This window comes from Haematobia irritans, chromosome 3, assembly GCF_050003625.1.
Source record: "Haematobia irritans isolate KBUSLIRL chromosome 3, ASM5000362v1, whole genome shotgun sequence".
In the NCBI taxonomy this organism is placed as follows: Eukaryota; Metazoa; Arthropoda; class Insecta; order Diptera; family Muscidae; genus Haematobia; species Haematobia irritans.
In genome coordinates this window covers 220478047-220500115 of record NC_134399.1, presented here as the reverse complement: position 1 = coordinate 220500115, position 22069 = coordinate 220478047, and the positions used below count along the sequence as shown (strand labels likewise).

Genomic DNA, 22069 nt, shown 5'->3' with positions numbered 1-22069 from the left:
TCCCACACCTACACCCAATGCAATTTTTTTCAAATGCAAACGTTTTTAAGAAATCAGATAAATTTTTCACTTTCTTCAAATATGAAGCCATATATCCTTTTCGTGTCATTTTAACTGATAAAACGATTTTCGAAAACTTCAATTAATACTTTCCAAGAAGTCAAGAATTTTACTTCCAAACCGCCAACTTACTTACCGTTAGAAGAAAAAAACTGGCATTGAAGATATTGAGTACTCATTTTCTCGTAACGAGTACTCAAAAAATTAGTCAATAACGAGTACTTGTAATCAAATACTCGTTACTTTCCCAACACTAGCTTGCCGGTTTCTTTCGGTGTCGTCGTCTTAAAATGTGGAAATATATAATTTTATTGTTATCTGCAATAGTTTTTCATAGTAATGCGGTTCTTCAGTCGAATGCGGATACTTTAGTATTGCTGGACAATTTAGCAATACGCGAAACACATTCCATTTTCTTCAAATCTCTTCAAGGTAAGAATGATACTGTTTCGGTATCACGTATTGGAGGTCTTATATGACATATGAGTATTCACTGTGACGTGGTCCTATTTTCTAGTATACATACGCCCTTTTCTCTTTCAGATCGAGGCTTTAAGCTAACTTACAAATTAGCTGATGATTCCGGACTTTTCCTTTCGCGTTATGGTGAATACTTGTATAAAAATCTGATTGTATTTGCCCCAAGTGTCGAAGAGTTTGGTGGTGAAATAAGCGTTGAAAAACTAGCACAGTTTGTCGACGACGGAGGAAACGTTCTGATAGCTGGCAGTGAACAATCTGGAGATGCTTTGAGAGAATTTGCTTCAGAATGCGGATTTGAGATAGATGAGGAAGGAGCTTCCGTCATAGACCATCTGAACTATGATGTGTCTGATAAGGGCGATCATACCACTATACTTACATCATCAAAGAACTTGATTAATTCACCCACTATTGTCGGAAAGGCTCGAAGTGATGAGAAGAGGCCATTAGTATACAAAGGAACAGGACTTCTAGCCGATAAAGAAAACTCGTTAGTTTTACAACTTCTTAGGGCAGAGAGCACAGCTTACAGCTATAATCCGGAACAAGCCATTAAAGACTATCCTCACGCCGTGGGACGTAATACTTTATTAATAGCTGCATTGCAAGCCCGCAACAACGCCCGTGTTGTTTTTTCAGGTTCATTGTATTTCTTCTCTGATGAAGCTTTCACAAACTCCATCACTTACGCACAGTCTGGTCAAACCTATAAACAATCGGGCAATCAGCAAGTCGCTAATTCCATTAGTAAATGGGTGTTTGGAGAAACCGGTGCTCTTCGTGTTGCTGCAGTAAAACATCATCGTGAGGGTGAAACCCTACCACCAGAACAGGCATACACTATCACCGATCCCGTGGTATACTCGATAACTATTGAGGAATTGGTAGAAGATAAATGGCAAGCATTCAATGCAAATGATGTTCAATTGGAATTTGTTCGCATCGATCCCTTTGTACGAACAACACTTAAACACATTGGAGGTGGCCGCTATCAGGCCAAATTCAAAATACCCGATGTCTACGGTGTATATCAGTTCAAAGTGAATTATGATCGCACTGGTTATACTCAACTTCAAAGCAATGTACAAGTTTCGGTTCGTCCACTCGAACATACCCAATACGAACGCTTTATACCAAGCGCTTTCCCATATTACTGTAGCGCTTTCTCCATGATGGTGGGTGTGTTCTTATTTTCTTTCGTCTTTTTACATTTCAAAGACGAAACTACTCCAGTGGTTGCTGCCAAGAAGGGAGACGGTAAAAAGAACCAGTAGAAATGGTCAAATAAACCAGGAGAATAGTAGACTTATCAAAAAGTCATATAAAGTTCAATGATGTTTGTATAAAATATATTGAATAAAATTAACTTTACACAAATTAAAGGGAACTCATTTTTATAAAAAAATTGGAATATTTGCTTTCGTTGCTTTTTGGTTGTTGGAGGAATATATATTTAGAAAATGTTAATATCCTTTCCGGGGGTGGTTGTTATTACAGATTGTAAAAGTTTTATTAATTATTGCTACCAAGAAGAGAGGCAGTAAAAAGATCCAGTAGAAATGGTCAACTAAACCAGGAGAATAGACTTATCAAAAAGTCATATAAAATTCAATGATGTTTCTATAAAATATATTGAATAAAACTAACTTTACACAAATTAAAGGGAATTCATTTTTATAAAAAAAAATTGGAATATTTGCTTTCGTCAAAGAAGTTAATTTGGTTGTTGGAAGAATATATACATAATTATAAAATTTTAATATCCTTTCGGGGGTTGGTTATTACTACGTATACAAAATTATATAATTATAATTCTCCCGGAAAATATATCATGGTTTAGTACAGTTTGTATATGCGACCAACTTTTTTTACCGACAGAATAAATCATAACTGAACATAAGGGCAATGGTTTTTAGATTTTCATATCAACTTTGATACAACTTGGCCTGCTATTTATAGTCAAGAGCAAAAAAAAAACTTTCAGAGTTCGAAAATGATACTTGAAGTAGTGTTTGGAGATTTAAGGTGGGTATTAAGTTCGAGTTTAGCCGCTAAAATCGTCATTTTTTCACGATTACTTTTCTTTAATAATCCATTTTAATGAATACAAACTTTGTGAAAATTTGCTTTGGGATATTCCTCGTCAAGTTATAATGAAGTCTGCAACAAATATGTATAATTTTATTACTTTTTTTTACTGATTTAGTTTTCACTTTAGTGAAAATTAGCGGCTAAACACGAACTTAATACTCACCTTTAAGGAAAAACACTTGTTAAATATAATGAAATTTGCTAAAAATTGAAACCAACTAAAAAGGCTATGCAGTCGATGTTTGCTAAAAGAACATTGCATACATGATTTTTTATAAGTTATATGGAAATAAACGAATTAATCTACCAAACTTTCGATGGTATCTACCTACAATGACATTGCTTGTAGGATGGGTCTATGAAAGGCCTACCGATCAAGAGAAAAAGATTAAAACTTGTTCGTTTTAGAAATGACAAGCGTCTAATACAATCAAATCTATGCCACTATGAAGTGTTGTAGAATTGCAGAAGATCTACGGAAGAGGACAATAATGAAAATTTCAACCAATAGAAAAATGTATATTGTTCGTATAAGAATATAGCTGGTTTGTTCGACTGAAGCCGTTGTTAAGAATTCATAGTAACACATATTATGGTTTCCTTCAAATCAAACGAGTGAAGTTGCAGTTCATATTCATTTAGAAAGCTTAACTAACTTCATACATACATATGATACTATACTTCATAAAAATACATGTTCACAAACGTTCATTAATTTCCAATGGGAAAGTATGTTGTTGAAATGGCTTCAAAAAGTGTCGTGGGTAGGATCTCTCCTTTGTTAGTACGTTTTTTATGACATTCTCAAGATGTCAACTTTCAAATTGGAGATATTCCCCTTACATGCTTCGTTTTACAGTGGAAGTTAAATTGTCGAGATTTTCATTAAAAGTGGATTCTGGACTACACTAAAAATCAAAATAAGTTCGAAGTAATAACAGATTAGTCGTCTAGCAAAGTTATCACTTTAGACGCAGAATAGATTTTAAAACAATTTTTCGTAATACTCAATATGTAGTTACAAAAGCATAAGAGCAGTAACCGAATATTATTTGCAGACTTCTTTGCTATGGATGTACATGCGATGATGGATGATAAAAATTATTATATTGGTTTAACAATAAAAAGACGGAAAACGGCAATGATTGAAATTGAAATTTTACATTGATGTTATTTATTCAGACTTTTAACATAAGCCATCACACAAAATATCTATTATCCAAACAGCATAACTAATTATAAAAATACAAATGATAATCTAGTGTATAGCTTTAATAATAATATAAATAAAATTATGACGTTTTATAAAAAGGGGAATAACTTGGAAAATACCATTGAAAGTAACAAAAAAGAAAATATATGTATGTAAAAGTAGCTACGAAGAACAGCAAATTAAATATCTAGAATCAATAGAATTTTAAGCAGAAATATTTCAAGGCGCGAAGAAATTGTCAACTCGTTGTAACCACTACGAATAATTTATTAATGCTAAAATTGCGATATATTTAAGGTTAATAAAAAAAGGATGATTTCAAAAATGGATAACACATTTCCCATTTCACACCTGGTTTCAATGTAGGTAGGGGACAAACACACTTTCCTACAATAATTTTGCATAGAATGTGATATGTGTCGGTAAATTTTGTTTTTTTTTTCTTCACACTTATTTATTTGCGCACAAAAATTTGTCTCATTGTTTGTTCCTTGAATAGTAATGTAATAACAAATAGTTGCATGTACATATGTTGCATTCATCATATAAAAGCAATATTGTTATTGTTTTTCTTTTTTTGTTTTAACTAAAAATGGTGTATATAGTAGAAATTATGCATGTTTCTCTTAATTACTTTTACGATCGTAGCGATAATCTTAAGTATGTATGACGTATGATTGTTATTTCTTGTGGTTTTGTATGTGTGCCTTCGTACTAGAGCAGTGGTTGTTTGTTTGGTTGCATGTACATAAATCATCATCGTCGTCATCCATCATCCTGTAGTTGGGCTTCTTGTTAGTAATAAGTTAGCAAGTGTCTTCGTTTTGTTTTTGCTGTTAATGTCGATGGTGGTAAGGACGTTTGTAGTTTTTTTTTTATAGCAATAGCAGCAAAACCAAAATCCAAAGTTTCGAGTTTTAAGAACAACAACTTTTATATGCCGGAGCCTTTTCATTGTTCCGGCGATCGATTACCACACGTTCAGGATTCTCGGCAGATTCTCGACCCGCTGTTTTGTCCAAGATAGCTTCGGCTAATTCACAGAATGCACCCTCGATATTGATATTTGATTTGGCTGATGTTTCCTTAAAACGAATTTCATGCTCACGGGCAATCTAGAAAAACGATTAATTTTGGTAATAAATTGTCTAGTTCACAAATAGGAATTTGTTGCTTTATATCGAGTTACTAAAGGTTGGGTTAGGTTTGGTGTCTGTCTGGTTGGTCAAGGCACATTGAGAATAAGAAGTCCTTTGTAATGCCACAGATGGTGAACTTCTTTCTCCTCAGCTTATATGACCCTCACAATATTTAAATTTCAATTGTTATTTTGGACTACATATTGACAGTCCATTGTGATACCACAAGTGGTGAACTTCTCTCTCATCAATGAGAGTTCATGATCCTATGTTCAGCTCTTTCTAACTGCCAATTCCGATACGATAATAGTGAAGCTTTTACAGAAGCTTTTATAAACTCAGAAATATCGTTAGGAAATAAACCAGGGAGCCACCGTGGTGCAATGGTTAGCATGCCCGCCTTGCATTCACAGGGTCGTGGGTTTAAACCCAGTTTCGACCAAACACCAAGTTTTTCAGCGGTGGATTATCCCACCTCAGTAATGCTGGTGACATTTCTGAGTGTTTAAAAGCTTCTCTAAGTGATTTCACTGCAATGTGGAACGCCATTCGGACTCGGCTATAAAAATGAGGTTCCTTGTCATTGAGCTTAAGATGGCAACGGGCAGCACTCAGTGATAAGAGAGAAGTTCACCACTGTGGTATCGCAATGGTCTGAGTGAGCCTAACCTAACCTAGGAGATAAGCCAAAAGTGAGTTCAATTGGGTGTTCAGCCGGCCTGAAACCAAGGCAAAATTAAGTAAACTTTTACGTTTGAAGTGCTATATTATATTATGTATTAAAAATGTGTTCTTTTCTCCCCTATTTAGAAATTTATTATTAGGAGTATATGCCACCTCAATGCCGCAACATTTGTTCTCTTTTCGAAGACTTCAATTTTGCTTGCCCCTAAAGTAGTAACTAATAGATCATATTTTTTACTCACTGCTTCTCCACGTTCTTTGCTAACGACACGTTTATCTGTCATATCGCATTTGTTGCCCAATATCATCTTCTCGACTTCCTCGTTAGCATGCTTCATAGAAATAGAAAAATTATAAATTACTTTATTTGTTATAGGAATAAGTGCAGTGTATTACCTCGTCTATATTTCGTAACCATTTAACTATGTTTTCAAAACTTTTTTCATTTGTTATATCATACACCAGCATTATACCCATGGCGCCACGATAGTATGATGTTGTGATAGTATGAAAACGTTCCTGGCCTGCAGTATCCCATATTTGTAGTTTTATTTTCTTACCCCTGAGCTCAACGGTTTTTATTTTAAAGTCAATTCCTATAAAGAATAAAATCATTAAAAAACAAAAATATATGTTTAGGTCGAAAACCTTTGTTGTTAGTACCTATCTCATTTAATAGCATAATTTACTATTGTTTTAAATTCTTAAATAAATAAATAATTAAAAATTTGTATTTTTTATATAGGTTGGGTTATAAACGTAAAGAAATGTATATTGAAAATATAGTTTTTTTTTTATTTTTTTGCCATTTCACTCAAAGGAAATTGAAGTTTAGAAAACTTCCCAATATAAAGTTTTTAGAATAAACAATAATACGCGTACTTGCACTAAAATTCAAGAATGATTAATAATAATTATACAAATAACAAAAATTGTATAAATGTTTTTCTTTAAACCTGGCAACCATAAGATACGTTAATGCGTCATATTTTTATGTAATTAATTAACTACGATGTTGAACCTTTTCCTCAAATGATAACTTCCCCCTTGCTTCATCAAATGAGAACATTAAATATAAATAGACCAATGCGTGGAAAATTGTTGCGCTGACTTTTACAACAACGACAAACAAATTACATATATACACATACTCATAACCAAATTCAAAGTGCAAGAACGGCAAATTTTTTTGTGTTGGAAAATATTTGAAGTCTGAAGTCTGTCCCTAGGGTGCTAATACATATTATGAAAATGGAAAAATTGTTAGAATTTAATTAATGCACAAGTCTAAAGTTCGTAATACACAAGAAATCCTATCCACCACGCCCTTTTGAACAGGTGTTCTATCCATGAAGAACACCAGTGGACGAAGAAGATGGAGCTTACCGGCATACATATACTTACCAATAGTGGATATAAAAGTTGATGTGAAGGCATCATCGGAGAATCTGAATAATATACATGTTTTGCCAACACCTGAATCACCTATTAGCAATAATTTAAAAAGTAAGTCGTAAGTTTTCTTTGCCATTGTGTATATGGAGAAAAGATGGCGTGACTATATATGCTTTTTCGTGAATTTATTTTCTCTCAGCCTAGGGTTTGTATTAAAAAAAAATTAAGTATATTATTTATTTTTCTTATTGTTTTCTTTTTTCTTTTACTGTGCAGTAATAAAAATGTTCTGCCTATGGCTTTTTGCCTTTTTTAGCTGTCATACAGTTGTCAATCTATGTTTACGAATAGGTCGAGCACAAAAAGAATCGAATATCATTCAATCAACACAATCACTGGAGGTATGCTTGTATTCAACACACTTTCAAATATGGTTTTCAAACGATTAAGTTAAGACTCACGATGAGAAAGAAAATCTCGTGCTCAACGAAAAACTGTTTACGGAGACTTTAATGAAAATTAAAAAAATAAATAAACCAAAATAAACAAATAGGTTGTAATAATAAGTAAGCCCCTCTGTAATAAAGAAGAAGAATCTATTCAAATTAATATTATATTTAATTATTTAAGTTTTATTTTTTATGTTATACAATATTTTTGTAGCTTTATTGTAATTTTTGTTAAATTGGCCACCAGAGGCTACAAATTAAGAAATAAAGTCAAATTAAATTAAAAAAACAGGCATTACCCTCAACAGTAGATTTCAACTAGGGCTGTCGTTAGGGATCGATTTTTATAAATCCCGGTAACCCGAAATTTTCGGGATTTTTTAAATATTTAAAGTAATAACAATCTACAGCGCCTAAAAATAGTTGTACATTAAATCAATTTATTTTAATTCTATTTTATTAACAAAAGAACCTGAGGGAAAATCAAAAATTAATTTTAAAATGCTATCATGCTTAACAAACACTTAGTCCAACTCAACAAGTGAACAAAAAAAAAAAAACAAAACATTATGACAAAAATAAATTAAAAAGAGATTTCATGTCGCTTTCTTACAAAGTTTTAAGTAACTTCTTAAAAATATCAAGGCATCCAAATTTGTATTAGATAAACGCGATCTTGTCATATTATCGACGGACCTTTTATCATTGCTTTTTATTTTATTTGGCACGAATTCCATTTAACATGAGCTCATTGTTCAAAGGCCTTATCGTTTACTTCGACTTTTGATGAAATTGTGTTTTTTATAATAAATGTTTATTAACTCAATTTGTCGATTCTGATTCGTGATTAATCCCGTCTCCAAAATCCCGGGATTTCGGGACGGGATTTATCCCGGCTGACAGCCCTAATTTCAACACATTGGCAACAATTTCTCAAGTGTAATGCTCAAATTGAAACTCATCGTTACTCCAAAATTTCTCAGTTTTTGATGTAAGATAAATTTAAAATTAACATTTTTGGTAATATTATTCTCCCAAAATGTATATGAAAGCTAAGCCAACTTTTGTTGTTGTTGTTGTAATAGTTTATTGTGATTTCATCCATTTTTATGTTATACGCTCTGGTACTTCAGCTTGTGGCCAGATCGAGGAACTCTGCGACTAAGGTGGGGTGCGTCCAGAGTGATCTGGTGGTAAGTCGGGTTGGTTTAGCAGGGCAAGAGAAAAGATGACGCGTGTCGTGTGGCCCTTGCATGTACGTCAGCTACGCTGCTATCAATCACTGATCTGTATGTTATTTCACTGCGTGTCACTGGTCTGCGGTGTCCACACCCCAAGTACTGCCGGCAAGTGACTTGAGGAACTAGTTTCTACCGCGGAGCTTATTACATATTGCAGTGGCATGGGCAGATGACCTGAAAAGGCTGTCGAATGTTACCCCGAATATCTTGTGGTAGTTTACTGTCGGAATTATTTCGCCACCGACTCTAACATTCAACTGCCTACGCACTTCCGCCATATATCCTCAGATTTCTAGCAGTGAAATAACTGGTAAGATCAAAAATGTAGATGTTTAAACGATCGCATATGTCATTAACAATGGGCCCGGATGCCATGATTGTACAGTCGTCGGCATATGATACAATCTCGACGCCATCAGGAGAGGGTGGAATCTAGGACAGGTAGAGGTTAAACAGTGCCCGAGATATCAACCCACTCTGGGGAACTCCCTGTTTATCTCTACGGGGTTTTGACTTTTTGTCCCTGATTTCCCGTACGACTGGCGTCCACACATATAATTCAGAAACCCAACGCTTCGTTTCTGCCGGTAGGGACCTATTCTCGATGTCCTCGAATAATGTGGCACGGTTGACAGTATCGAATCATAAGAGTTGCAGATTCGTCTTTTGTTAGTGGCATATAAAACCGAGTCACATTCGGATTCCTCGAATTTCCCAAGTGAAACGATTATGTACCGATTATTTTTTTATCGACTATCGTTAGTCTCTAGTTCCTATAGATTGTAATCGAAATCAAACTACCATCTCTGGCAAGAGCGTGAATAGAAAAGGAAAATAATTCTACTTAGCACTACTAATTTTTTAAATGATACACGTAGAATATATTGCTAATAAATTTGCAAATATTCTGTTTCTCTACTAACGAATACAAGAAACGTGGTATACTACAAAAAAAAATAATATAGAGTATCTAAACAAGAAAATAAAATTTGTGTGTGTGTGACATGACTTTTTACGACAATATCCAGTCCAATTGAAGATTTCTATGCTAATCCTTTAGAGATAAAGAACACGATATGGGACATTTGACGCATACCACCTCCATATACATCACACTGAGGAAAAAGAAACAGCACGAAAACCAAAATTCAATTGTGCAAGGGGAAAAGCGAAGGTGTTGATTTCGGATTTCGGCTTGAGATCTAATGAACCCACCCTTGCAAAAGCGAAAAGAAAAAAGTGAATAGTGCAAGTAAATAAGAAAGAAGGAGGAACAGAAAAAAAAAACTTGGCCAAGAACAAGTAAATTAATTCACAAAAACAATTCAATTTAGAATTGCTGCATAGAGGAATAAAGAGAAATTATGCACAAAGTTCATTAAAGTCTTCTTTCTAAAAGTGTGTGTATTACAAAAATAATCCATATATGATTTAAGATAATTTTAATAATAATTTTACACATTTATAGTTAGAGATGAGAACGCAAAACTAAAAACTGCACAGTACCACATCCAAATAAGGTTTTATTATTTGAATTAATAATAAGTGTCTGTGAAATCGTGCAAAACTCTCCAATAGGCCAAGTGTTTGTTGGTGTATTTATTACATATAAGTGTGTGTGTGTGTGTGCGTTTGCCAATTTACGATTGATTTTCTAGTTCCTTGGAGTTGAATAGAGGATCGATCTTGAATTTGAAGTGTATCTTTGTACTAGGTTTTTTGCTTTATATCGGTCTCAACGATTTTTTTAACATTCAAAAAGACTATTGTAGGACGAACCTGTTATAAACAAAATGGATAGTTCGAGTGCCGTTGGACGGCGCCGGGTCAATTCACGAGTGAATGCTGAGGATCAGGCATTGGATCAAATCGCCAAAGAGGTAAATAAATTATAGGGGATTCTATAACCCAACTAAACTACGATTGTGGGGCATTATAAGGTGGGTATTATGTTCGGTTTTCGATCCAAAGCGCACATTCCCATGGTTACTTTTTGAATCAATTAATTTTAAATGGTGGCATTTGTAATACTTCTAAACTTTCCATCATAGTTTTCGCAAGATTTAAAAAAATATATTTAAGACTTGATAAAAACATAGTCATCTACATTTTTGCACTTTTAATTTTGAGTTTTGGTGGAAAATAATAAAAAAAATAATAAAAAATAAAATAATAATAATAAAATAATAATAATAAAAAAAAAAAAAAAAAAAAAAAAAAAAAAAAAAGCCGAATATAGTACACCTTTTAGAAGTTAAGAAATCGATTTGCAAAAAAATTCCCAAATTTTAAAATTGTTTATATGGATCATAGTATATTTCTAAAATACACCTATCATATTATCAAGAAGCAAAAACGTTTAGGCCTATGGAAGTAAAAGTTGATTTTTTAAATATTTATTAAATATCATTCCTTTCACAGTAACCCACTCCCGATCAAATGCATTTTTTTTTTTCAATCATCGAAACATGCCAAACAGAGTCTTACCCGTATAGGGCATTCTTCGCTTCAAATTTTATCTACTCAAATAACTTTTGTTTTGAATAGACTTTAGCTTTGGAAATATCTTTCAGTGGAATGGTCATGAAGAGCGAGTGTAATATGAGACTAAAAGTTTATGTGCTCCTAAAAAAAGGCTTAAAGAAGCTAGAACTAAATATATAACGAAACTTTGCTCCCCTTCATTCACATACGGTACAATTCATTTGTTTACTACTGTGATAAAAACATGTAAAAAAGTTTTGTGATGCATTTTTATTTAAATTGGGATTTCTGAGTACGAGATCTTCCCAATAATACAGGGTATCCCTCCGGCAATATATTACACACGCATAATTTTATTATTGAATCGGTTTCAAATTATAGAATGAAACTTTTGTTCTTTAAGTATGTCCCTATTTATATTTTTAAACTATTCTAATAAATAACAAGTAAAGGAAATCTAAAGTGAGGCGGTACCTTCAAATTTGTTAGGAGTTGTATATAATACATTTATATTCTCATAATTTTTTATTTATTTATTCATTCAGAGCATGTAATTCTAAACCTTTTTAGCCAAATAAAATATATATAGTAAATTCATAGAAATGGTTATAGAAAATTTGTCGTCCAGAGTCAGGTGCATATAGGAGGTTTGGCCAAATCGAGTGATATTTAAACAAGTCGGATCATTATCTAACTTTTAAACGATCCTGCGGAAAATATGCAATTATAGTGCAGTAAAATCAGAAATAGTTTAGATTGTGCACAATGGGGGTATTCTGTTCATATTTGCGCAAATCGGAAGAGCGTATATATGAGGGCTTTATCTAAATCTGAACCGGTTTGGATCAAATACGTTACAAAATGTTTGATCCCTGTGTAAACTGTGAAGTCATTTGGGAGCTATGTCTATATCTGAATCGATTTCACACCAATTTGAAACACACATATGTGAAATTTTGGAGCCATTTTAGTATTTATCGGGTGAAAGATACATATAAAATATAAACCGATTTCCACGAAATTCAGCACACTTGATGATACTCTGTTCAAAATTTTAACCAATTCGGGGTAGGTTAGGTTAGATTTATATAGAGCTTGAGATGGATGTTGACTCAAGGACTTAATTTGCGACATAGACTTTTGTTACAAAATTGTGTTCACAGACATAAAAACATTTCTAAATCGGCTCTTGGCCCGGCCAAAGACACCATGTGCCTATCTCGTCTTCTTCTGGGTGTTGTATAAAAAATATGTTGCGCTTAAAATATGTCTCTTTAACATAATGAATGAAAATTCTTCTACTAACACCAGTTATTACGATTGGAAGAAATACATAATTTTTTGTATAAACTACATCAATGTGCCGTTTTCCAAGGCGCAGTCTAAATGCAATAAATTTTAATAACAACCCAATAACTATTACTTCAATGTTGAAGTTCACAATGATAAAGCCATGTGTGACCGGCATTCCAGTAGGTTTCTGTATAGACTCACAAAACTACTGTCTACTGGCAGTGCTTGGTGGTTTTGCTTCAGGTACTAAATGACGTACAAAAATGTTAAAAGTGAGAATTTTCAACACAAGCATGTTTTGTTTTCTCCTCTCACTTCGAGTTTAAATCCCACAATTTATTTTTGGTTTGGTAACGTTGCTCTCACATTATGAAGAGAGCCGGCGATCACTTAATCAGTCAGTCAGTCATTTGTCGACGCAATGAGTAAGCGCACTCAACAGAAGTTGTGGCAAAGAAACGAACAAAATCCATGTTTTGAAATACCCAGAAAAAGCGAGTTTATTTGATTTACTTTGTCGATTCCTCCATTTGTTGTTTACCTAATATATGTAAGTCAACGATCAGCCAGGCTTAGGTTGAGTTTCTTTCTGACTACGCAGTCGGCAATCGAAGAGAAAGAAGAACGTGTGCACGACAAGATATTTGAGTGACTAAAGAAAAAATATCAAAAATTAGAAATTCCAAAAATTCCCTGTTTCGGTTAGTCTTCATACAATATGTCGGGAAAGCAAACTTCGACTGAGAACGTTTCCATTTCTGCTGCTGCTGGAAAAACTAATAATAAAAATAGTCACAAAAATAAGAAAACAATTAAAAAATCATTGAAATCGAAAACACAAAAAATTAAAACGAACAATAACAGCAACAGTAATGCTAATAGCAACAACAACAATAATGATAAAGAAAAAATTGTTGTAAACGATGAAATCATCGAGGAGTTTGATTTCAGTGATAGTGATTTGGCTGAACTCAATGTTGCGTGCGGGGACACTTTAGCCACCATTGACAATAGCAAAATTGTACTGGCAATAGAGGAATGCGAAGAGGCCACAGAACAGTCATCGCTAGTAGGTGGGAATTTGAAGGAGGCGTGCAGAATGCAACCAAATACCATGAATATCTCGGATAACGAACAGGTGGAAGAGACGACCCCAGCAGCAGACGCAGAAGAAGTAACTACTGATAACAATGATAAACACGAACAACAGCAGTCCGTAACAGCGGTACAACGTATAAACCAAAAAGAAGAAGAATCATCAGCACCAATAACAAAGAATGTCAATGAAACTGAAGTATGTGACGAAGAATATAATGGAAACAATTACAACAACAATGACAACTCAACTCAAGATATATCCAAAGTAGCCGTCGTCGACATTGATAAAACACATTCAAATGAAAAGCCCCCAACAATGTTGGATTTAAAGTCCAAACATGTTAATGATGCGAATTCAGCCCAGCCGCTTACAGCACCAGCTGGAAATGGGAATAATAGTAATGATAATGATGACAATGAGTACATTGAAGGAGAGCCATACGATGAACTTTTGGTTCAATTTCTTGACGAAGCAAACAATATAGTAAGAAAAATTAATTGCGATAATTTCTATCTATATTTAAAGCAGAGAAAAAAGTTTGTTTTCAGTTTACAGAATTCCAGAAACCATCATACTAAGCGTTGCAATATTTTTGAAATCATGAATAATGCATATCTGTGGAAATGATTGAAATTAGCGGTTGAGACAATTCGTATTCATCCTTAGGAGTCAGGTCTTGCTCCTCTGCATTATCTCTGTTAGATAGTTGGAGTACCCATTTTTAGCTTCGTTCTTCTCTAGACGAAAAGTTCGATCGATTTTAAATTCATCCGGTGGTCGGTTATAAAGCAAAAAATGGCAAGGTCATGGAAATAATTGGGTTCTTTCTGACTCATGAACAGACCGATAGTGTCAGCGTATTGTCTAACTTTTTTGCCTTGCGAATCTTGTCTCCAATTTGAAACTACTTTGTTACAAAAATGTGTCCTCAAATGTGTATATATAGCGGTTCAATGTTGACAAAATTTAGTACTTATTACAAATTTGGCAATTTCATTTTATTCCAGAGTCAAGTCAATGTATTATGTCTGTTCTCTAAACTTCGTTTTTTTTCCTTACCCACAAAATATATTTTAGCTGACTTTATCTCGAATGACGATATCGAATTCATTACAGTACTCATTCCCACACAAAAAAAAATTTTTCTGATTCAATCACGAAATTAATTGATCCAATTAATTTTTAATTGAAATGTCTTCAATCACAGAAATGATAGTATCAATTAAAAAATTAATTGAAGGTCAATTAAAAAGTTAATTGATCCAATTAAAAAATTAATTGATACTATTATTTTTGTGATTGGTTTTTGTTTCAATTAAAAAATTCGTTGAATCAATTAAATTTTTAATTGAATATTTTTTAAAACTCAATTAAAATTTTAATTGGAAAAATTTTCGTGAAATTTTTTTGTGTGCATTTGCCAATATAAGGGAAATGCTTGGTTTCTCTTTTCAATGAGTGCTGCCCGATTCTATTTTTAGGTCAAAGAGAAGGGACCTCCTTAGCCGAGAAACTACTTCGAAACACTGAAAAGTTCCACCAGAGGACAAACACTTTGGTGTCCACCGATAAACTTTTTGGTGTTCGGTCGATAGAGGGATTGGACACATGCGGCCAACTATTGCACGACGGTGGGTCCCATCAACTCCCAAGACAACAAACTAGATAACAGATCTCTTAGCCTTCGACTTCTATTAAATTTCATAACTTGTTACAGCAAAACCCTAAACCTTTTAGTTTGGCGAAGCTGTAACATGGGTATTGCAATTTTCCTCTAATTTTTCTATTGTGCATACGGCAATTTATCTACAAAGATTCGTGATTTCCACGATTAGATTCTTGTTCTTATTTTGATTCTTGAAATGTCGTAGTTTATTATAAGTTGATTTTGGAAAAGCAGATCCATTTATGTGTACTGGACACATCTCGCTAGCTGAGATGCCCCGAATTTCGATCATTTTTGGTTTCAAAATGGAGAAAATGCCTCTATGAAATTAACCGTCCATTTTAGACTTCTGGTCTCCTATTTCAGGTTATGTTAGGTTAGGTTACCACATTAACTAAAAGTACCTATTACATATGGGCACGTCTAGTTTTATTTTTTTTTTTATTTATTTCAGGTTATGTTACGTAATCAAAATTTATAAATAATTTATAATTTTCTTACAGGCTGAAGCAAGATTGGCAGCCCGGAGGCAGGCTAGAGCGGAAGCTCGAGAAATACGAATGCGTGAGCTAGAGCGACAACAACAGCAGCAGGAACTAAATGCCGATCGTGCATTCGATATGCATACAACAGCATCCGGTATAGATCCCTTATCAAGAACAAGATTGGGAATGGGAAGTGCATCACCGGCAATTAGTGGCTTATTAAATTCTTCACGAGGAGCTAATTCAATGTCTTCAAGACGCAGCAGTGAAGATTCTTTAGAAGAAGAGGGACGGAGTTTAAGAGATATACGCCATGAGTTAAAGGCATGTAAAATTTTGAATGCAACATTGTGAATTTTAATAAACATTTCTTTGGGACTTTTTCTATGGTTTAGGATGTGGAAGAACGATTTCGCAAGGCCATGATTGCTAATGCTCAATTGGATAATGAGCGTGCTTCACAAACGTATCAAATACAGTTGCTAAAAGACAAACTAGAAGACATGGAGGAATCGTATGCGCAGTTACAACGTGAATTCAAAGAAAAATCACGTGATTGCAATGCCCTGAAACGTTCGTTAGATAAGTTAAGTGAAGAATTAAAACTTGTCCAAGGACAATTGAATGAAAGAGATACCCTAATTGCCGAACAAGGATTGGTTATTGTTGCTGTTGAAAATGAGGATGGTACTGACGCCAAACGTGCTCTAGTCAGCGTAGAAAATGCACAATTATTAGGATCAGTTCAGGGTTCTTTAGGTACATGCAAATACTTATAGATAATAACTGAGATAATTTGTAAATATTTATTTCATCACTTTACTAAAACAGATGTACGACTTAAAAAGTTTACCGAAGAAAAACAACAGTTACAGTCAGAAGTGCAACAATTACAAGAACAATTGGAGACATATAAAAGTCAAGGCAAAGGTAGAGGACGGGGTAGTTCTTCAAATGGTCCTTTGGGTTCGGACGATGATGACTATGAAGCACAAAGTAATATAATTAAAGTTGTTCAAATCGAAGTTTTTAAATATTATTTACAATTGTTCGTTTTTTTTTTTTTTTTTTTTTTTTTGACCTATAGGAGAAGCCAATAAAATTATATCGGATTATAAATACAAGCTGCAAAAAGCTGAACAGGAAATTGCTAGTCTACAGTCAAGCTTAGCCCGATCAGAAACTCAAGTAATACGTTACAAAAGTACAGCTGAAGCTGCTGAAAAGGCAGAAGCTGAATTGAAAATTGAAAGACGGAAACTTCAAAGAGAGGTAAGAACAAAACTATTTAGAAAAAAAAAACTCGAGAAAAGTGCAATTACATATAAAAATATAGCAATTAAATATTTAAAATATTGACAAATTCTGTTACTTTTTCACATTTAATGAAAATACTTATTTTTTTAGCATATGATTGCTATTTTAAGAAATAAAACACAATTTGGACTGAAACTGCATCCGACGAAAACCTTATCGGTTATAATCGGTAATGCAATGAAATGAAAAACATAAATTACAAAAATAAATAAATATTTGTGTATACCATAGCAATCAGAAGTAGTAAAATCAGATATCACGAAATGTATACTAGAAGTCTCAAGTGAATTCCCAGCGCAGTTGTTTGGCACTTTTCGTTATGCTAAAGGTTTTTAATTTGTCTTTAGTTTCTCCTTTTCTTAAAAAAAACAAAACCAAATGTAAAAGAATATAAAATTCTGTACAATTTTATATTCTTTTACAACTTTTCTGTGGATGTACAGTGAATCGTGTGCGCAATTGTGTGTGATAAGCAGGGTTGCCAGTATTGGGGATTTCCCCCAAATTGGGTATATTTTTCCGTGAATGGGGACAAATTTTCTAAGTTGGGGACTTGGGGATTTGGTGGAGAATTTCCATAAATTTGGGGATTTTTTTCGAGAAATCAGTTGAAACTTTTTTAACAAAATTTTATTTCTATATAGAAAATTTTGCCAAATTTTATTTCTATAGAAAATTTTTTCAAATTTTTATTTCTATAGAAAATTTGGTCAAAATTTTATTTCTATACGAATTGTTTTCAAAATTTTATTTCTATAGAAAATTTTGTCAAAATTTTATTTCTATACAAATTGTTTTCAAAATTTTATTCTATAGAAAATTTTGTCAAAATTTTATTTCTATAGGGAATTTTGTCAAAATTTTATTTCTATAGAAAATTGTGCCAAAATTTTATTTCTATAGAAATTGTTTTCAAAATTTTATTTCTTTAGAAAATTTTTTCAACATTTAATTTCTATAGAAAATTTTGTCAAAATTTTATTTTTATAAGAAATTTTGTCAAAATTTTATTTCTATAAGAAATTTTGTCAAAATTTTATTTCTATAGAAAATTTTGTCAAAATTTTATTTATTTATTTAATCAAACTGAGCCCCCATGGGCCATATGTTTCTATACAAATTGTTTTCAAAATTTTATTTCTATAGAACATTTTGTCTAAATGTTATTTCTATAGAAAATTTTGTCAAAATTTTATTTCTATAGAAAATTTTGTCAAAATTTTATTTCTATAGAAAATTTTGTCAAAATTTTATTTCTATAGAAAATTTTGTCAAAATTTTATTTCTATAGAAAATTTTGTCAAAATTATATTTCTATAGAAAATTTTGTCAAAAAATTATTTCTATAAAGAACATTTTTTCAAAATTTTATTTCTATAGAAAATTTATGAAGTACCTCTTTGCAAAATGTACCAAAACATCAAAAATTCTATCAATCTACTAATGACTGGTAGTCTACCAACTTTTGCAACGTGTCTACCACCCAATTTTACTACTTGAATATTTAAAAGTTAATTTTCGTTCATAAATACAAGGTGACCGAACTCTCATTTTCATACCTCCAGCATTCGAAAGACGATCACCAGTCTCTTGGTGTTGTGGTTCGAAATCTTGATCATATTGCAGCTTGCTGCATGTGACAAAATTTTAATTTTTAAATTATTACTGATTTTCTACAGCAAAAATGTATTGGGTATTTTTGTAGGGAATTTAATTTTAAATTAGGGATTTTTGGGGACGAAAACATCATAATTTGGGGACAAGAGCCAGAAAAATACTGGCAACACTGGTGATAAGTGCACACAAAGATAATTGAGAAGAAGATGCAGTCTTGTCATAGCAAAACTGAAGCACCAGAGGACTCTGCCAACAAAATATCATAAAGTTTGCGTCGACGTGTCTCTCAAATGTATTGCCGTTTGCGTCGGAAAATATAAAAACATTTGTGTTTTTCATAAATTTCTGAATAAAAACCCACAAAAGCAGTACCAAAACGATTGTAGAAAATTAAAATAAAACGTATGTGTATTTTAAAGCAAATATTCATTATGGTTTTATGTGAATATTGCCGTTTAAATTTATTCTTGGGCAGAGCTGCTTTGGAAAAAATTGACAAATAAAACAATTTTTTTCTCATAGCCCTCTACACCTTGACATTTGTTTTCTCTTTATAAGAGCACAATGCTTAATCTTGTTATACTCAATTATCTTTGGTGCACACTTCTATTAAACAAAAATCATTGTAAATTGTCTTGAGACGTCTATACATTTCGAACTTCATTTATATGACAAAGTCCTCTAGTTTCACCCTTGAGATGCTCTTGCTATTAGCTTTACTTTTCGTCGTTGTAAAGGTTATTCGAGTCTGTTTCTTTCGATATAATTTTCTCCATAATATGAAAGACTATAAATATTTCATTTTTTTTCGTAGAATCGTGAAGCCATGGAAAAACTTGAAGAATTGGAAACATCAAACAATCATTTAATAAAACGTTTGGACAAACTAAAGAATGCAAAGAGCGCTCTTCTAAAGGATCTTTGACCATTGTATGGCTATGAACGACTGTCTCAAATTAATGATACGGCAAATAAGGTTGAAATTGAGGATTCAATGTCAACAGCTGGAAAATCATCTTCTACATCACCAAAGCAGCCAAACACATATAATTCCAGTAGCAGAAATGGTACCGGTTCTAAAGTCAATGGCAGCAAAGTGCATAAAACCAATGGTCATTGAATTGCCGCCTTTTATTTCCTCTATATATTTTTGTTTGTTATGATATTGTGTTGTTGCTAAAGATTCGTGTCACAGTCAGTTAGTTATTCGTATTTCAATTAAACCCTATTCAATCTCACACATAAACGATGCATCTCTAATTTATAAGAATTAAAAACGAAACGTAACTGGCAACAACAAAATATAACACATATGCTTATATATACAATTATAGTATATAAAACAATTAACACAAAAAAAAAAACAAATGGTCTAATAGCGCTGCACGCTCTCTGTATGCGATAAATGATAATCTATTACCTATGTATGTATATTTGTATACATTTATTATTATTATATTTAATACATTGTAATTGTAGTCGAAAAATTGAAATGTTTTTTATTAATATTTTATTTGTTGAAATATTTATTTTATTTTTAACCTGAAGTAAAACAAATCTAGAATTTAAAAATATTTGATTAAAGAAAAATCATCAAATAATCAAAAACAAATGACTAACAATACACAAAAAAAACACAGTCCCACGCTCTCAGTAAAATTGTGCTGATGGCGGTCAACTTCTAGGACTTTATTAAATTAAATATTGTTTTATAAGAAGAACGTTTTTTTTTAACAATATTAAACATTATAATTATGATAACTGCCCATAAAGTCTAATATTTTTTTCTCAAAATTTAGCGCGGCTCTCTCAATTATTGTTTCATTTGATTCCAAATAAGGTGTAAAGTACTTAAAAGACTTGCGCATATATTAAACAAAAAAATATATATTTCATTTATATTACCTGTAGTACGCACCTTTCATAGTAATTTTTTTTAGAAACGAGAAATCGAAATTCATTGTAATATAAAATTCATAATCTTGCCATCAAATTTTAATTGAAATTAAAACTAAAATTTTTATCTCTGTACAGCACAGTCCACAGAACACACGCATATGCATACATAGTGAAAAATAAAAATCCCAGTTTATGTTTGTTATTCTAAATAATATTAATAGTATTTTGCGAAAAAATATGATATGAGATATTAGTTGCTTTCTACATAATAACATTTTTCTAAAAATCAATATAAAGAAATTAGGAGTACGAACGAAATAAAAAATAAAACAAAAAAATTAAAATTAATTCAATGCCTTTTAATTCATGTTTGGGGTCGTTGAGACAGCTAATGTGACTGAATGTGTAAAAATGCTGCACTATATTTTTATTACCATTCATTGTCCGATAATAAGAATTCAATAATCACCTTTAATTAATTATTTACATGTATTCATACAAGCATTGGTAGGTGTGATAGGACATATTTTCAAATAAAAATGTTCGACTTTTTGAATTTCGATTGCGGCCAACATGAAATCTCTTCCAAAATACACTTTACGGCCGAGTATGACTGTAGTTTTTGTACTAAAACCTTTGACATTCTGTTATTATATTAATTGCAAATGCATGTGAGGCATCAAAATAACTCGACAATTAATTTATAATAAAGCAACTAAAAGTAGTTCCACACTTTTCCCAGCAAAAAAATTGGGAGTTGTTCTAATGTCACAACTTTAAAAGCACTTCCAAAAATGTCCTCACAAAGAAGTTAATTATTTTAACTACACAGGAAGTTTTTTACTTCATTTTTTCATATTTTAATGCGTAATTTTTTGTTTTCTTTTAAAAAAAGGTAAGAATAAATAAAATGGTACAACCTATTCAAATTTTGCCACAAAAATGCTAAATTCATTATAGAAATTTTTATAGAATTTTTGAAAATATTCGAGGGAAAACGTTTCAAACAAGCGTTAGAATGCATTAAAAATCATAAAAAATATACAAATTAATTATGACGACACAAAATTCAAATGACGACACAGCACAATAAATTGTATTTCGGGGGTCGTAGGGTGCACGAAAAAAAAAGTTTTGGTGTTCTGAAATTGTCTTCGTGTATGCTACAAAACTGGGGGGTGACTGCATCAACTTTTTTTCGTGACCCTATCTAGTGCACTTAACTCTTTGAAAAAAAATGCTGTTGATTCAGCAGACATGCCGCTCTTTCATAGCCTAATTTTGTTTCACGTTCATCCACATGGTGGCAATCAGGGCTGTGAAGTCGGAGTCGTACGATTTTGCTCGACTCCGACGTCGGTTAAACTAATTTTTTTAAAACACCACATTTTTGTAACTATAGTTTTTAGGCAAATTTGTTTCCATTGCGTTATTCATTCGATCAATGTACAGCA

General features: G+C 32.4%; 3 protein-coding genes across 6 annotated transcripts; 2 read left to right on the top strand and 1 right to left on the bottom strand.

Moving 5' to 3' along the window:
* The first annotated feature begins 302 nt into the window (after positions 1-302).
* On the top strand, positions 303-1925 carry Ost48 (dolichyl-diphosphooligosaccharide--protein glycosyltransferase non-catalytic subunit Ost48). Its single transcript, XM_075303024.1, has 2 exons — positions 303-492; positions 604-1925. Exons 1-2 carry the CDS (start codon positions 351-353, stop codon positions 1815-1817), a joined length of 1356 nt encoding a protein of 451 aa, XP_075159139.1. The 5' UTR covers positions 303-350; the 3' UTR covers positions 1818-1925.
* A 2479-nt stretch (positions 1926-4404) lies between these two features.
* On the bottom strand, positions 4405-7358 carry Rab10 (RAS oncogene family member Rab10). Its single transcript, XM_075303025.1, has 4 exons — positions 7075-7358; positions 6067-6266; positions 5913-6002; positions 4405-4962 (listed from the first exon to the last, which is right to left on the bottom strand). Exons 1-4 carry the CDS (start codon positions 7199-7201, stop codon positions 4765-4767), a joined length of 615 nt encoding a protein of 204 aa, XP_075159140.1. The 5' UTR covers positions 7202-7358; the 3' UTR covers positions 4405-4764.
* Positions 7359-9557: 2199 nt separating this feature from the next.
* LOC142232277 (leucine-rich repeat flightless-interacting protein 2) lies at positions 9558-20963 on the top strand. 4 transcript variants are annotated; one of them, XM_075303021.1, is made up of 7 exons: positions 9558-9694; positions 10470-10635; positions 15801-16106; positions 16178-16541; positions 16614-16778; positions 16870-17054; positions 19531-20963. In XM_075303021.1, exons 2-7 carry the CDS (start codon positions 10549-10551, stop codon positions 19639-19641), a joined length of 1218 nt encoding a protein of 405 aa, XP_075159136.1. In that variant the 5' UTR covers positions 9558-9694; positions 10470-10548; the 3' UTR covers positions 19642-20963. The 4 variants fall into 4 exon arrangements, with proteins under 4 accessions (XP_075159136.1, XP_075159137.1, XP_075159135.1 ...); XM_075303022.1 differs by having other exon boundaries at positions 9574-9694; positions 10518-10635; XM_075303020.1 differs by lacking the exons at positions 9558-9694; positions 10470-10635 and adding an exon at positions 12930-14114.
* The last annotated feature ends 1106 nt before the right edge of the window (positions 20964-22069 follow it).